The sequence below is a fragment of the Podarcis gaigeae genome, assembly GCF_964106915.1.
Source record: "Podarcis gaigeae genome assembly, chromosome: 1".
Lineage (NCBI taxonomy): Eukaryota > Metazoa > Chordata > Lepidosauria > Squamata > Lacertidae > Podarcis > Podarcis gaigeae.
The window spans coordinates 24,393,038-24,410,549 of NC_139678.1; the positions used below are offsets into that span (position 1 = coordinate 24,393,038).

Below are 17,512 nucleotides of genomic sequence, written 5' to 3' on the forward strand. Positions count from 1 at the left end.
ATGGCAGCTTTGTGTAAGAAGCATTATCATAACTTCAAGATCGAGTTCCAGTGACTCCCAAACTGTATGCCAAGGGACACTAGTATGCCTTGAGAGAATTGCTGGGGTGCTACAAGTAATTAATGCATTTATTAAAAGAATCCCATGAAACTAAAGTCCCTACCAACAGGAGAGGGTGTCATGGGCTTTGAAGACACTCGAACTCAGGACGCAAGGGAGAAACCTGTTAGGAGGAAGGCACGCTTGGCAAATCCACACCGTGATCAACTCCGGCCCGGAAACCAATGTCCTCACTGTGGAAGGACGTGTGGATCCAGAATTGGCCTCCACAGTCACTTACGGACTCATTGTTAAAACCATGTTTATGGAAGACAATCTTACTCGGCTCTGAGTGATCGCCAAAGAAGAAGAAGATACGGATCCACTGTTCTGGCCTGGCCTCCTTCCAATCAGCTGTCACTGGGGACTGGCTACCTTGCTGCATCATTGCACTAATATAATTTGATCATTCTTGGATGTAGCAGGGTTGCCATGCATCTTTGCATGATGAGCCACACTGCTCCGTGAGAATGCTCAGATCAGTGACTCTTGCAGAAATGGAGCAGGTGGGAACACTGGAAGCTGCCTCCTATGCCAAATGAGACCATTAATCCTTATGGCTCAGTATTGTAGTATTATTATTATTATTAGTAGTAGTAGTAGTAGTAGTAGTAGTAGTATACTGCCCTATACCCGCAGGTCTTAGGGTGGTTCACAGGATAAAATCACAATATAAAAACACAAAATACATAATCAAAATAAAAACAAAAACAAGAACAACTCAATAACCCTCCCCCCCCCCAATATACTGTATTTTTCTGTGTATAAGACTATTCCCCCCCCCCCCAATTTTTAAAGTTTCAAATGTGGGTCGTCTTATAAATGGAATGTTTAAAATATTTCTTAATTTTGGGCTCAAAAAATAGGGATCATCTTATACATGGGGGTGTCATACATGGAAAAATACGGTATATTGACTGTCAGCAACTCTTCAGGATTTCTGTACACAACATGGGCTCTGCTGCTGGTTCCCCAGAGGGGAGGTGATTTTTTTGGCCTTGTTTTTGTCTGGTGTTGGAATGAAATGTGCCATTAATTTTGTTATCCTTAATAATAAAAATCATTCTTATAATGTACTCCTCAAACAGCAGAAGCTTGGGAAGCACCGCTGTAGAAACTGATTTTATTTTAATTGTATTGCTTTTCTGCTTGTTGCTTTGTTGCTCCCCCCCCCCCCCCGGGCTCCTTTGGGAGGAAGGGTGGGATGGACTCTTTTAATAAATAATAAGAATAAATTAACTGCAAAGTGTTCCAGGTTTCACTTTGGAATAACTGAAGATTGGAATAATCTTCCTTTTGCCCTTTTCTCCTAGATCACTTATTTCAGCCTCTGGTATTTCAACAAGCAAAACCAGCGCCGGTGGATAGACTTAGACAAGCCTCTGAAAAAGCAACTGGACAAATATGCCTTGGAGCCGACTGTATTCTTTGGTGTGGTGTTTTATGTGCCTTCTGTCTCCCAGCTTCAACAGGAGATTACCAGGTGAGTGGTGCAAGCATGCCTGCCATGTTCTGCAGTGAGAAGGGAGCATCTTTTAGCTGTCTTTAACTGGCACTTTTCTGCCTGTAGTTTTCTTTGTGTGAACGCAGTGGATGTAGCCTACCTTGATTTCAGCAAGGCATTTGACAAGGTGCCCCATGATATTCTTGTAAAGAAGCTGGTAAAATGCGTTCTTGACTATGCTACCACTCAGTGGATTTGTAACTGGCTGACTGACCGAACCCAAAGGGTGCTCATCAATGGTTCCTCTTCATCCTGGAGAAGAGTGATTAGTGGGGTGCCACAGGGTTCTGTCTTGGGCCCGGTCTTATTCAACATCTTTATCAACGACTTGGATGATGGACTCAAGGGCATCCTGATCAAATTTGCAGATGACACCAAACTGGGAGGGGTGGCTAACAGCCCAGAGGACAGGATCACACTTCAAAACGACCTTGACAGATTAGAGAACTGGGCCAAAACAAACAAGATGAATTTTAACAGGGAGAAATGTAAAGTATTGCACTTGGGCAAAAAAAATGAGAGGCATAAATACAAGATGGGTGACACCTGGCTTGAGAGCAGTACATGTGAAAAGGATCTAGGAGTCTTGGTTGACCACAAACTTGACATGAGCCAACAGTGTGACGCGGCAGCTAAAAAAGCCAATGCAATTCTGGGCTGCATCAATAGGAGTATAGCATATAGATCAAGAAGTAATAGTGCCACTGTATTCTGCTCTGGTCAGACCTCACCTGGAGTACTGTGTCCAGTTCTGGGCACCACAGTTCAAGAAGGATACTGACAAACTGGAACGTGTCCAGAGGAGGGCAACCAAAATGGTCAAAGGCCTGGAAACGATGCCTTATGAGGAACAGCTAAGGGAGCTGGGCATGTTTAGCCTGGAGAAGAGGAGGTTAAGGGGTGATATGATAGCCATGTTCAAATATATAAAAGGATGTCACATAGAGGAGGGAGAAAGGTTGTTTTCTGCTGCTCCAGAGAAGCGGACATGGAGCAATGGTTCCAAACTACAAGAAAGAAGATTCCACCTAAACATTAGGAAGAACTTCCTGACAGTAAGAGCTGTTCGACAGTGGAATTTGCTGCCAAGGACTGTGGTGGAGTCTCCTTCTTTGGAGGTCTTTAAGCAGAGGCTTGACAACCATATGTCAGGAGTGCTCTGATGGTGTTTCCTGCTTGGCAGGGGGTTGGACTCAATGGCCCTTGTGGTCTCTTCCAACTCTATGATTCTATGATTCTTCTTTTCAGAACAGTGAGCATGATGTACCATATTTTTCGCTCTATAGGACACACTTTTCCACCTCCAAAGATTAAGGAGAAATGTGTGTGCGTCCTATGGAGCGAATGCAGGCTCCTTGGCTTCAGTGATAGCAACGCGAAGCCTCCGAAGCACAGAGGGAGCGCACCCTCCGCTCTCCGGAGGCTACGCGTTGCTTTCGCTGAAGCCTGGAGAGCGAGAGGGGTCGGTGCGCACCCCTCTGGTTCTCCAGGCTTCAGGGATAGCCGCCTGAAGCCTTTGGAGCGCAGCGGGAACTCGCGCTGCGCTCCAAAGGCTTTGGGTTCCTTTTGCTGAAGCCGGGAGAGCAAGACTCTCCTGGCTTCAGCAGAGAGGGAGAGCTGCGCAGCGCCCCTTCAGCGAAGCGGGAAGAGAATTGGAAGGGGCTCCGTTTCTCCTGCTGCTTCGCTGAAGGAGCGCTGAGCAGAGGGGGAGATTTTTTTTCTTCTGAACAGAAAACTTCAGTAATACTACTTAGGTCGAACCAGGATATTGGATTTAGGATTAAGGACTAGGTAAAATATGCACTCTTGCCCCACCTTTAGAAGTTTTTATTATTTGAGTTCTTAACTATGACACAGGTGTCGATACGTTTTATGTTGTCCCATAAGGGAACCTCTCCTGCAAATAAAGTATGCTCCTTTTGATTGAGGGTGCTGGTGGAGTCACATTTTATGTGTGATACAGGGTAGTCCCTCTATTCTTCTCCTTAGCATGGATGCTGCATTCCCCCTGTGGGACCCCCCCCCCAAAAAAAGTCAGGATGCTCCCAAGTCCCAGATCACCTCCAACTGTAGCTAGAAATGCGACTAGGTTGTGTGTTTGGCAGCACACGGTCAGAATCCCCAGTCTGACCCCTGTGCCCAGACTCTATGTTACGCACCCAAACCCAAAATGCTGTCTGCAGAGGGTGTCACCCTGCTGCCCAGACAAGCAGGAAAGAATATAATTGCACAAGCATAAAACAGGGTTGGGTCACCTCCAGATGTTGCTGAATTATAGCTATCTATCGTCATCACTGACCTTCCCCATGCTGGCTAAGGATGATGGGAATCCATCAACCTCTATTTTCACAGGATTTGGAAAATTGGCCTGAATGCATATTCTCTTTCCATAATAGATACCAGTATTATCTACAATTGAAGAAAGACATATTGGAAGGAAGCATCCCATGCACGTTTGAGCAAGCAGTGCACCTGGCTGGGTTAGCTGTTCAAGGTAACTAACATGTTTAGCTGATTTTAGGAACTGCTTGAACTTCGTTTTCCTGGGAGAAGTGGGTGCATGGCCCACAGTCCACCAAGGCTCTGTCCTCTAAAAGGTGTTTCAGCACTTTTCTATGGAGCAATCTGGGTTGAGGGATCTTAGGCATACAGCAGCTGTTTCACCAGCCCATGGCCCTCATTGTGTAGCTGTTAGCTTTTCAGCTGGGGAATACACTTTGGCAGGCTAGAGATAGCAACAAACTCCAGGTCCCTTCCCACTCCCAAACCTGCGAGGTAGGCAAGGCTGAGAAATGGAACTCGCTTCCATTTGAAGTCAATTGAACTTCTGGCACCTCCTGAATACTTTTATTTTAAACTGGATTCTGATTTTATCATTTTGTTTTTGTACTGAGTTACTCGCACACCACTTACAGACAATTAAGTGGTATATAAACAGATGATGTAATAAATGAATGAATGAATGATGTTTTGCCTAAAGCTTTGTTAGTTTGATTGAGACTGGGATTCAAGCGCCGACACTCATTACTCTGCCTAGTCTGCTGCACTACACAGATCTGGTGTGGTACCCATAACTAGTTTCATAACCCCAATACATACTTTTTAAAAGTGCTGTTGTAAACTTACATGTAACACAATAGTAGCTTTATTTTTTATGCTGTAACTAAGATAAGTAGGTGATAACTGTTCCGTATTTAGTTTCCCCTGCTGACACCATCAGAAGATTGTAATTTTATTTTATTTTTTAAATGAATTACTAATGTGTTGATGTTCTGTGAATGCTGCCATTCCACCTATTAAGATAAGGAGGGGTTCGTCTTTCAGTACTGATTTGCTGATTCAGGGAGTACCATTGTAAGAAACTTTGCAGGGAAGTGTGCTTATTAACATTGTTAGTAAACTGCAGGTACTTATTAGAGTTGTAGAGTTGGAAGTGACCGCAAGGATCATCTAGCCCAGCGCCCTGCAATGCAGGAATCTTTTGCCCAACATGGGGCTCAAACCCACAACCCTGGGATTTAACAATCTCATTCTCTACCAACTGTATAACTGTAGAGAGAATAGCTCAAATAACAGCTCTTTATTTTAGAAAAGAGTTGGAGTCAAATACAGTCCTGCATATCATTCTTTTTTGTGGGCCTTTATGTCAGGGGTCAGCAAACTTTTTCAGCAGGGGGCCGGTCCACTGTCCCTCAGACCTTGGTGGGGGGCTGGACTATACTTCGGAAAAAAATATATGAACGAATTCCTATGCCCCACAAATAACCCAGAGATCCATTTTAAATAAAAGTACACGTTCTACTCATGGAAAAACACCAGGCAGGCCCCACAAATAACCCAGAGGTGCATTTTAAATAAAAGAACACATTCTACTCATGTAAAAACACACTGATTCCCGGACCATCTGCGGGCCGGATTTAGAAACCGATTGGGCCGGATCTGGCCCCTGAGCCTTAGTTTGCCTACCCATGCTTTAGGTTGTTTTGTTTTGTTTTTAAAAAAAGCAACCCATGACTGAACTGGTATATGCATGACTACAGTACCACACAAGGTGTATGAACTGCAGTTCAGACAGCATGATTTGAACATGCACTACAAGAAACTCAGGTTTCCTTTGGACCACTTTAAAACCATTAGAGCCTCAATGCCTTTTGACAGTTGCAGGATAACTGCTTGAATATAGCAAATGTGCTTTGCAGAAACTGAAGTTAAAACCAGGCTGCCCAGAACTATAAGAGTGTTTCAAAAGGTAATAGCAAAATGACTACCCAGACTGTTGAAATTGGCTGTCATTTTCTGAAATGCCTTTGAATGATGCATTCATTCTCCCTTGGTATGTATATCCAGCACGCTGAAGGGAAGTGGGCTTTAATACCTAGGAATTATGATTTTGTTCCTTTCCTACAATCTTTATATTTTCCTCCTTGACATTTACAGTGGCGTTACCTACCTATAAAGCCCATTTCTACTATTTTACACAGAAAATAGCAGTGAAATTGCAGCAGACTCTGAGCAGAAGCTATGCAGTGCAAATTTGCGCTGTCTCTCCCCACTCCCACCCCCACCATCGTATTGGATTTTTCCTTTCCCTACTTCTGTCTTAATGTTTTCCTCCTTTACTTTTATCACTCATCCTCGGTTCCATTGCTCATCCTTGCTTACTGCAGAATGTTAGGTCCCAGGAAGGAGAAGAAGTCACATTCTTTCTGTGTTCCCATGTACTCTAACTGTCCCTGTTTGCCAGAGGCCTTCCCTTTCCTTGGTTACCTGTCCCAAGTAAATTACAGTTGTTATTATTATGTTCCCATTTTGCCCTTTTATGGATGCCCTTTGAAATGGCGGTGGCATGTGAGCTGCTGGAGTTGTCCTGGTATGCCCCACAGAGGACCTTAAGGTCCACAAATGACAACATTTTGGAGGTCCCAAGTCGCAAGGTGGTTAGATTGGTCGCAACTAGGGCCAGGGCCTTTTCAGTACTGGCCCCGACTTGGTGGAATGCTCTGTCACAAGAGACTAGGGCCCTGAGGGACTTGACATCTTTCCGCAGGGCCTGCAAGACCGAGCTGTTCCACCTGGCCTCTGGTTTGGACTCAGTCTGACCCTTATGTTTCCCTCCCCTTATGGTTTTGATGGGCTACTTTTAAAATGAAGCTGCATTTTAAATTGCATTTTAACCTGTATTTTAAATTGGTTCCCCCCCCTATTATGTTTTTACTGTAATTTTACTGTTGTTAGCTGCCCTGAGCCCGGCTCTGGCCGGGGAGGGTGGGGTATAAATTATTATTATTATTATTATTATTATTATTATTATTATTATTATTATTTATTTTCAAGGTTTCTCCTCCTGGTTCTTCAGCAGTCAAATCTCTTGAGCAGGGTGCAGATTCTTCTGCCATCCCTAGCTTTTGGGGCAGGGAGTCCTTTGGCAAGATGCCCTTAGTGAGCCCCACCCAAATGGGCCCACTGCTTTGTAGCCACTACCCCTTCCCCTCTGTTTTCCCTTCTCTTGCCCTCTTCTGCTTACAGCTGCCAAAATAAAGAGGGTGAAATAAGCAGGGGCTTCTCCTTGCTCCCTATCACTGTTGGCTTTCTCATTTAGTTAGTTAATTGAATTCAAGGATGGCTTCCCAGGACAAAACACCCCAAATTGATTGAAACAAAAATTAAAATGTTGGAATAGATTGTATTAACATATTAAGAACGTAGAGTAAAAAACCACCAACCTATAATTGGCGCAGCTCAAATGCCCACACAACAAAAGCTTATTTTCCTGGTGCCAAAATGAAAGCTGATGCCAAGCGGGCCTCTCTGGGGAGACCGTTCCATAGATAAGGAGCTACTACAGAAAAGACCCACTCTCTTAAAGAGATCAGATGAGCAGGCAATGGCAGCAAGGAGCAGCAAAAGCCAGGCTAGAAGGCTCAAGGCATCAGTAGTAGGTCCCTCTGCTGAAGGTTGGGGCTTTTCTTGACAATGGACAACATGACATTTTACAACCTGCAGAGGCACATTTTGAGCTGCAGCAGCATAATATCGGACATTTGTGTATTTAAAAATATATCGCCAGCCCAAAGAACAAACGCACCGTCTTGGCTTTTAAAACCAGTGGAGGACGACCCTAAATGAAACCAGCATAGCACAAGAGAAAGTTGCATCCTTCAGCGATTCATGATGCTCACAGACAGCAGTTTTTAATTTGGGTAGAGAGGTGTTTCCAGTGTGGCCTTATTTTCATCTGCGAAATGTGGGAGGCAGTATAACTCTTGGTTTTAACTTAGTACTTTGGTGTAGCTGCTATATGCCAGAAAAGAAAACAACCACAAGAATGAGGTGGATGCCTGGCAGGGAAAACGAAGAGAGTGCTCTAAGCCTCTGGTCTATTTTCCTTTGCTGCCTCGGTTTACTTGCTATGAATGGTGATCTCGTGTGCTAGAAAAGACTTGCCAAGAACGTTATTTGCCAGTGAGATCAAACCAATGACTTGAAATAGCTTGTTTATGCAACAACATTCTTTCATTTTTTTCTTTAGCCTCATCTGGCTCTTTAATAATGACTGTTCAACAAATTATTACTTGTTTAATTGCTCTTGACCAATTTAGGCAGTCTTGGCTTTGCACAATTTTATTTTGAGATGAAAAACCAAAGGGCATCAACCACTATGCTGTATCTGTTATGAGACTTTTGTGAAATAGTGAACTTCCCTCTGCACTTAATTCCTGCCTGTTTTCTCTTAATTCCTCAGCTGATTTTGGAGATTATGACCAATATGAATCGCAGGAATTTCTACAGAGATTTGCCTTGTTTCCTGTGGTAAGAATAGCTCATTTCTTCCCCCCTTCTCTCTCCAATTCCAATTTTGGAAATTACTGGGGGAAAACAAACTGATGTAGAATTATCAGAAGTGAACACATTCTGCCTGGTGGTAATCTTTTTATTTTGTCTTTTAAACCAACAGATGTGTGTTAGTCTTTACTTTATTGTAATTCCCTTTAGAGGATTGCCTAAGAAGCTTTATAAATATAAATAGTTTTTTTAAAAAATCATTCTTCAAAAGTAGGTACCATTCATTACTAAATTCCCTCCCCCCCTTTTCAAAAGGGTCATTCAGATACCCTTCCTGTTCTGAAAACTTGTTTAATGTTAATGCAGTCATACCTTGGGTTTCAGACGCTTCAGGTTGTGTTTTTTCAGGTTACGGACCGCTGAAACCCAGAAGTGTGGAATGGGTTACTTCCGGGTTTCGGTTGCACATGCGCAAAAGCACCGAATCGCAACCCGCGTATGCGCAGGCGCGGGTTGCGAACGCTGTGGGTTGCAAATGTGCATTCCACACGGATCACATTCGCAACCTGAGCGTCCACTGTATCATAATAAAAAACCCCTGCTTATTAGATGGATTTCCCCTAAATTGATTTCTGAACTTTGAATTTTATGGTTATTCATGTTTTTATAGTGTATTTTATGCTGCTTTTACAATTAAGTATTTTAAATTTGTTGTTAGCCGTCCTGAGCCTGGTTTTTGAACCGGGAAGGGCAGGGTATAAATAAAAATTTATTAATTATTATTATTACTGGTTGTTCCTAGAATCAACCCATCAGTAAACAAATATTCCAAGGACTGAACACCCTCACCCAAGTGGCTCCCAATGGGGGGAAACCCCTTTGGTGGTGAGCCCACGGCCCAAGGAAATGTTTCTTAAGGAGGTACTGATGAAGGCAGGCACAGGTGCCTGCAATCAAGAACTGCTGAGTCAAGCCTGACTCGGCCCTCTAGGAAGCCAAGCTCTCTTACAGAGCTAAACTGCTCTGCAAGCCTACCAGAAGTTGAGATGGCAGGCAATAGATGTTAAAGTGCACTACTTGTTCTCTTCCTGGGTAGATGGCCTGGGCTTCTCCCTCTGCCGCTGCCTGGGGTATATGAATGTTCGCCAGCCCTTCATTAAGTTTGGAGGGTTGTGAATTTACATGCGAGGAAGGCTCATGGTTTCTGTTCTGTCACTTAAGGGTTGGTTGCAAGATGAAAAGATCCTGGAAGAAGCCACCCAGAAGGTGGCCTTACTCCATCAGAAGTACAGGTAACAGTTCTGAAATTGTGCTGCTGTTTCAGGTCTGAATATTGCTAGATGAACTTGCTCACATATGCGCTAGTGCAGCTGTAGCCCTGGCTCTGTGCCTAACTAACACCAATTTAAGCTAAACGTGATTTCCAGTTTTCAGAAAGTTGCTTCAAAGAGGGTTAATAGAAACCCCGGTTTGCTTTAACCCATGTTGTTGTCAGCATGTTATTAGAATGAGAGGGAGAAATTTGCTCAGATATTGGGCACATATTCCTTGAGTGTGGGTTTGTTGTTGCTAACCACATTTTTCAGAGATCCAGTATTATGTCTGCACTGGCCCCAAACCAAAAGGCTGCAGCAAACCTTCTGAGTGCCAGAAACCTGATCATTGGAGATACATGAAGCAAGGGAAACTGTAAAAGGCTTAGAATTATTTTTTATATCCTGGGTATAATGCTTAAATGCACTGATATTTCATGATAGGGCAGTAAAATACTTCTGTCAATAAATACCTAAAATAAATAATTCCACAAGTGCTTATGGAAGTTAAACAGTGGTCATTTTAACCCTCAGTGTAGTTGCTCTTTGCAATTTTTTTCTGCACCAAGTGCAGATATTGCACCAAGTGTATTTCTGTTGGGGAACATACAAAAAAAGTGGATTCTTGATATGCTAAAAGAAGCAGTCTAACCTGCCTCAAGAAGCTACTTAGCAAATTGAATTTCTTTTTTGTTTCTGAAGGGGCCTCACTCCACCTGATGCAGAAATGTTATATATGCAAGAAGTTGAGAGGATGGAAGGATATGGTGAAGAGAGTTATCCTGCAAAGGTGAAGCTAAGTTTCTTCTGTGAATTTGATGACTGTTTGTGCCATGACTTCACAAAGGCACGACTATAATAAAAAAAACCTCTCTCTTTGCATTTTTAAAAAAGGTATATTAAGCTGACTCAGGCCTAAATCACTTTGGCTTGTTACTTACAGTTCTGAGATATCAGACTATTTTTGCCGAAACATCAACAGATTGCTCAGATGTCAAACTTGGATTGCTCAGGTCTCTGTTCAGCATGCAGAATTTCTGAACTTAAAACATTCCAGATTTTCAGTTTGGAAACAAATTAGGCAAACAGGAACATTGTTTGATTCTTTTATCATGTAATTTATATTGCATTTTATGTAGAAAGGCAGGGTTGTTAAAACACAATCTTTTTTTTTACTGTTTTCACATAAATCCACAAAAAAGACAACTGTCCATATCCATCAACACAATAAGAAAAAAGTAATATACCAAATACCGTACCCAAATAATAAACCATATACCAAACACGAACCCATAGTATACCAAATAATAAACACAAAGCCATAAATTTAAAAAGGTCTTCTTGCTTTAGACCAAACTTCCCGTCCACTCCTTACTTCAGTTACTCATCACTAACTTGCTGCCGAAACATAGCAGATTATTAACAGAATTTAAATATTTTTTTATCTTTCTTGGGTCTCGCATCAGACTTAAAACTGCTACTGAAATTACTCAAACGCTGCAACAGAGTTTAAACTGCAACAGTTGTTTTTCAAATATATTTTGAAGGCTACCCATTTTGAGATAAATACTTGTTTTGGGTTGTTCTGTATTCTTTCATTTTTTTTTATAAATATTTATTAAAGATTTTCTTAATACAATAGAAAAAGCAAACAAAATAACATATAACTTTTCAATATCCACATTTTCTTCACTTCTTTGGACTTCCTCGCATCTCTCGTTCCTGCGTTCCAAATTTTCGAGCTTTACCCAGCAATTTATCACCTTGTTTCAATTCTTATATTATAATTTTCCAATATTGTATCCCTAATTTTAGATAATTTAACCCAGACCTTACAAGCTTAATTTTAACATAATATTTATCCAAAATTTATCTTTTCTTATATTTTCATTTATCTTCATGTTCCTTCTAACTAACTTATTGGTGCCATATTGTTGATAATCTTACATCTTTCTTAACATTCATACAATTTACAATATTTTTGTAAATAGTCCTTAAATTTCTTCCAGTCCTCCTCCACAGCCTCTTCTCCCAGGTCTCGGATTCTGCCAGTCATTTCTGCTAGCTCCATATAGTCTATCAGTTGCATCTGCCATTCTTCCAGTGTGGGCAAATCTTGGGTTTTCCAGTGCTTAGCGACAAGTATCCTTGCTGCTGTTGTTGCATACATAAAAAATGTTCGGTCCTTCTTTAACACCCTCTGGCCGACGATGCCCAAAAGAAAGGCCTCTGGTTTCTTAGGGAAGGTATACTTAAATACCTTTTTCAACTCGTTATATATCATTTCCCAGAAAGCCTTAACTCTAGGGCAGGTCCACCAGAGGTGAAAGAACGTTCCTTCAGTTTCTTTACATTTCCAACATTTATTATCAGACAAATGGTATATTTTTTGCAAGCTTGACTGGGGTCATGTACCACCTATATATCATTTTCATAATATTTTCTTTCAAGGCATTACATGCCGTGAATTTCAAACCGGTGGTCCATAACCTTTCCCAGTCAGCAAACATGATATTATACCCTATGTCCTGTGCCCATTTTATCATAGCCGATTTGACCGTTTCATCTTGTGTGTTCCATTTTAGCAGCAAATTATACATTCTTGAAAGTACCTTAGTCTTAGGTTCTAACAATTCCATTTCTAACTTTGATTTTTCCACCTGGAATCCTATCTTTTTATCCAACTTAAAAATTTCTTTGATCTGAGCATAATGTAACCAATCTCACACTTTATCTTTTAATTTCTCCAAACTCTGCAACCTCCAATTATCTCCATCTTTTTCTATTATTTCCCAATATTTCGGCCATTTGGCCTCCATATTGAGTCTTTTCCGGGCCTTAGCTTCCATTGGTGATAACCACCTTGGGGTCTTATTTTCCAATAAGTCTTTATATTTCTGTATTCTTTCAGACATATTATCTAGTTCCGCATATTCAACCAACGTTTGAATCCATTCTAGCCTTGAAAGAACTTTATAACTCTTCCAGTTTGCTGCAATAAGAACTCTTGCTGCGAGCGTGGCATATAAAAAGATCTCTCTTACATTTTTGGGAATATCTGAGTCTATAATTCCCAGAAAAAAGGCTTCTGGTTGTTTTTTTATTAAAGGAGATATTGAGCATTTCAATTTTTAATACATCTAATGAGCTTACTTTGCATTGTTGGTGCAAATTTAGTGCACAAACATGGGAGCAGGGTGCTGTGGGCAGGGTATGACGAATGAAGCTATTTTCGCAAGGAAAAGGGTGCAAGCGATATGCAATTTCTGTATCTTTCAGGACAGCCAAGGAAGTGACATATTCATCGGAGCTTGTCTTGATGGAATCTTTGTGAAACACAAAAATGGCCGGCCTCCCGTCATCTTTAGGTGAGCTCATTTCCTGCGATGGTGATTCTTTTAAGAGTCTTTGTCCCTTAACCTTTAGGTGCCCAGTCATGTGGTCAGTTCATACCTTGTGATTCCCTGTGTTGCAGATGCATGTGTGCATGCAAGCAAGCATCGAACCAACCAAATCATAAGACCCCCTGAAGCAGAAACTTTTCAAAGTAGCTAAGAATTTTTGCAACTATGTGGGAAATGGCATAGTGAATTCAGATCCCCTCTTATACACGTGCAGTTAAAGCAGAGTGCTTTGTGAGGTGTCTCTCTCTCTCTCTCTCTCTCTCTCTCTCTCTCTCTCTCTCTTACACTCTCTTCTTTCCTTACCCCTGCCTAGGTGGCATGACATTGCTAACATGTCCCACAACAAGTCCTTTTTTGCATTAGAATTGGCAAATAAAGAAGAGACTATCCAGTTCCAAACTGTAAGTGAGTGAGATTTTATTCATATGCATTTTAAATAAAATGTATGGCATGAGAAAGAAGGCATAAATCATCTGTTGGCTTTTAGATATCAGACCTTTGTAGACCCGAACTGTGGTCTTTTAAATGTGTTTGTGGGAGGGCTTACTGGTGTTTTCCCATTGTTGTTGTTGTTGTTGTTGTTGTTTGTTTGTTTTATGTATTTTGAGTTTTCTTTTTGTATTTTTATGTTGGAAATAGCCCAGTGATCTTCAGATGAAGGGCTGTATATAAATTTAATTAACAACAACAACAACAATGGCTGAGTGGGATTCTCTTCCTTTCCACTGTCCTTGAGTTTATGCAGCAAGAAGATAGGCTAAAGCTGGCCCTTACTTTGGTCCTGAGAATCCTCTTAGTAGGGAAGTGATTGGAAAGAGATGCATTTAGCCACTCGTTTTGTCTTACATATAATCTCTTTTGTTTAACAGGAAGACATGGAAACGGCAAAATATGTGTGGAGGATGTGTGTGGCCAGGCACAAATTTTATAGACTAAATAAATGTAGCCTGTAAGTATAATAATCCTTTAGTGAATCTCTCTCCTCATTAATTTATATTCTGTACTTTACTACTTGAACACCTTAACCAAATAGCTTTGTTTCTGAGTGCAGACTCCTGAGACTGAACATATTTTTCAGCGTTCAAACAGGAGCCTTATCTGAGGCCACAGAAGTCTTATTCTTGGTGCTAAATCTAAGAATAATGTATTGCAGTGGTTTTCAACCAGTGTGCTGTGGCACCCTGGGGTGCCTTGAATGATGGCCAGGGGTGCCACGGGCAACACTGGCCTCTGTCCCTCTTTCCCGTGGTTTTCCATGGATCTGAGGGCAATGAAACAATCGTTGAGACGGCTAGAGTGCCGGTGGCGGATAACTCATTCTGAATCTGACCGGACACAGGTTAGAGCTCAACGTCGAGCCTACCAAGTGGCGATAGCGACGGTGAAGAAGAATTTCTTCACCGCCTCTATTGCATCTGCAGAAAACAGCAGCAGGAGACTTTTTCAGGTGGTTCACAATTTAGCGGAACCACCTGCAACATCGGGGCCCAGTATGGGCCACATATTCTCCTGCAATGATTTTGCAAAGTTTTTTGCAGATAAAATCGCTCAGATTCGGGAAGAAGTAGACTCCACCGTGGGAGCAGGGCCAGGGCGGGAGAGTGCTAGAGTTCTGTCTTGTCAAGTTGAGTGGGATCAATTCCAATCTGTTACCTCCGAGGATGTGGACAGGCTGCTTGGACGAGTGAAACCAACCACCTGTCTCTTGGATCCTTGCCCATCCTGGCTTATAAAAGCTAGCCGGGAAGGACTGGGCGATGGGCTTCGTGGGGTGGTGAATGCTTCCCTCCGTGAGGGAACCTTCCCAGACCCACTGAAAGAGGCGGTTATTAAACCGCTTCTTAAAAAACCATCTTTAGATGCGGCCACAATGGCCAACTATCGCCCAGTCTCAAATCTTCCATTCTTGGGCAAGGTGATAGAGCGAGCGGTTGCCGAACAACTCCAGGCACGCCTGGAAGAAGCGGACCATTTGGATCCCTTCCAGTCGGGATTCAGGCCTCATCATGGGACTGAAACTGCCTTGGTCGCACAGGTTGATGATCTCCGGCGGGCTAGGGACAAAGGTGAGAGCTGTTTCCTAGTTCTGCTGGATCTCTCAGCGGCGTTTGATACCATCGACCATAACATCCTTCTGGACCGTCTTGAGGGGCTGGGAGCTGGGGGCACTGTCCTACAGTGGTTCCGCTCCTTCCTCCTGGGCCGTGTTCAGAAAGTGGTGGTGGGGGATGAGTGTTCAGACCCCTGGCCGCTCACTTGTGGGGTGCCTCAGGGTTCTGTCCTCTCCCCCATGCTTTTCAACATTTACATGCGGCCGCTGGGAGAGATCATCAGGAGGTTTGGGCTGGGTGTTCATCATTATGCAGATGATGCCTAGCTCTACCTCTCTTTTAAATCAGAACCAGTGAGGGCAGTGAAGGTCCTGTGTGAGTGTCTGGAGGCGGTTGGAGGATGGATGGCGGCTAACAGATTGAGGTTGAATCCTGACAAGACAGAAGTACTGTTTCTGGGGGACAGGAGGCGGGCAGGTGTGGAGGATTCCCTGGTCCTGAATGGGGTAACTGTGCCCCTGAAGGACCAGGTGCGCAGCCTGGGAGTCATTTTGGACTCACAGCTGTCCATGGAGGCACAGGTCAAATCTGTGTCCAGGGCAGCTGTTTACCCGCTCCATCTGGTACGTAGGCTGAGACCCTATCTGGCTGCGGACTGTCTCGCCAGAGTGGTGCATGCTCTGGTTATCTCCCGCTTGGACTACTGCAATGCACTCTACGTGGGGCTACCTTTGAAGGTGACTCGGAAACTACAACTAATCCAGAATGCGGCAGCTAGACTGGTGACTGGGAGCGGCTGCCGAGACCATATAACACCGGTCTTGAAAGACCTACATTGGCTCCCAGTATGTTTCCGAGCACAATTCAAAGTGTTGGTGCTGACCTTTAAAGCCCTAAACGGCCTCGGTCCAGTATACCTGAAGGAGCGTCTCCACCCCCATCATTCTGCCCGGACGCTGAGGTCCAGCACCGAGGGCCTTCTCACAGTTCCCTCATTGCGAGAAGCAAAGTTACAGGGAACCAGGCAGAGGGCCTTCTCGGTAGTGGCGCCCACCCTGTGGAACGCCCTTCCAGCAGATGTCAAAGCGATAAACAACTACCTGACATTCAGAAGACATCTTAAGGCAGCCCTGTTCAGGGAAGTTTTTAACGTGTGATATTTTACTGTATTTTTGGTTTTTATGGAAGCCGCCCAGAGTGGCTGGGGAGGCCCAGCCAGATGGGCGGGGTATAAATAATAAATTATTATTATTTATTATTATTATTATTTCCTTCCCTCCTTCTTCTCATGCCCTCTTGCATCTCTGCCTCCCAAAGGCTTGCACAGCTGTTTATTGCAGCACCCCTGGCTATAAGCTCTGCAAGTGAATGCTACCTCTGGGAGGGCACCTCTCTTTGGGGTGGGGCCGAGCAGCTCAGAGACCAGGGATGGCAGCAGCTGCCTGGAGGGCCTCCCAAGGAGAGGGGAAAGAAGAGGAGGCTAAGGGAACATGCTACAAAGGAGGGTGTTCAGAAATGGTGAGAGGCTGCTAGCTCTGCAGACAAGGGGTGATATAACTGGGCTCCTGAACCCCACAGGGGTGCTGCAGAATAAATGTAGTTGGTCAAGGGAGCTGTGGACTCAAAAAGGTTGAAAACCTCTGATGTACTGGATCCAAAGTACCTTGGGTTAAGGGTGCTTAAAGAATTCTGTTTTTGTGAATTCCAGAGCAAACTGACTACACACCTTCTGGAATAATGTGTGGATCAGAATGTAATTATCCTTCAAGTTGCACAGTCCTCCTACTGTATAATAAGAAAGTCCAGTGCTATAAGATGGGTTTTGTGCAGGGGTAGTTAGCCAACAGCCCTCCAGACATTTTTGGACTCCCAACTCCCATCAGGCTAGTGAACGACATTAGGAGGCCCACAGCTTCCTCACCCCCAGTGTAGTAGCAGACCAGCTCCCAGTGAACAGAGGTGCATGTCACAGGATAACCAAGATGACTCACAAAGGCTTGGTTCTCTTACTGGAAGTATAACAAGGTGCAAAAGTATTCCATTTATATATGTCATGTGCTCCCATGAACCTGTTCCTATGAGGACTTTTGTCAGAGAACGTCTGTGTCGTGGGAATGGTGCAGAGAGAATGGCATGGCATTTGGAAGAACTACCGTACAATTGATTGCCCAAAGAGGGATGGAGGAAGAGGCCAGAAATCCAAAATGGTGTCATTTGGGAAGCAGTTCAGTGCTATGTCTGTAGGAAGCAATGCTTGTTACAGTGCGGTGATGTTAGAGGTCACTGTCTGCCCCTCATATCTGCCATGATTTAAACAAGCCACTTTGTTAAAGCTCTACCAGGAACAGTTTCAAGAAA

At 43.3% G+C, this 17,512-nt stretch overlaps 1 protein-coding gene across 8 annotated transcripts in view; it reads left to right on the forward strand.

Moving 5' to 3' along the window:
* PTPN21 (protein tyrosine phosphatase non-receptor type 21) overlaps positions 1–17,512 on the forward strand; it is a 52,784-nt gene that overhangs the window by 14,262 nt on the left and 21,010 nt on the right. For all 8 annotated transcript variants that reach the window (XM_083731564.1, XM_083731563.1, XM_083731565.1 and 5 more), the window contains exons 3-10: positions 1,413–1,582; positions 4,000–4,097; positions 8,346–8,413; positions 9,608–9,678; positions 10,402–10,489; positions 12,979–13,067; positions 13,417–13,504; positions 13,973–14,052. In XM_083731564.1, the coding sequence (XP_083587690.1) occupies positions 1,413–1,582; positions 4,000–4,097; positions 8,346–8,413; positions 9,608–9,678; positions 10,402–10,489; positions 12,979–13,067; positions 13,417–13,504; positions 13,973–14,052 (752 nt within the window). The remainder of the gene's footprint in view (positions 1–1,412; positions 1,583–3,999; positions 4,098–8,345; positions 8,414–9,607; positions 9,679–10,401; positions 10,490–12,978; positions 13,068–13,416; positions 13,505–13,972; positions 14,053–17,512) is intronic.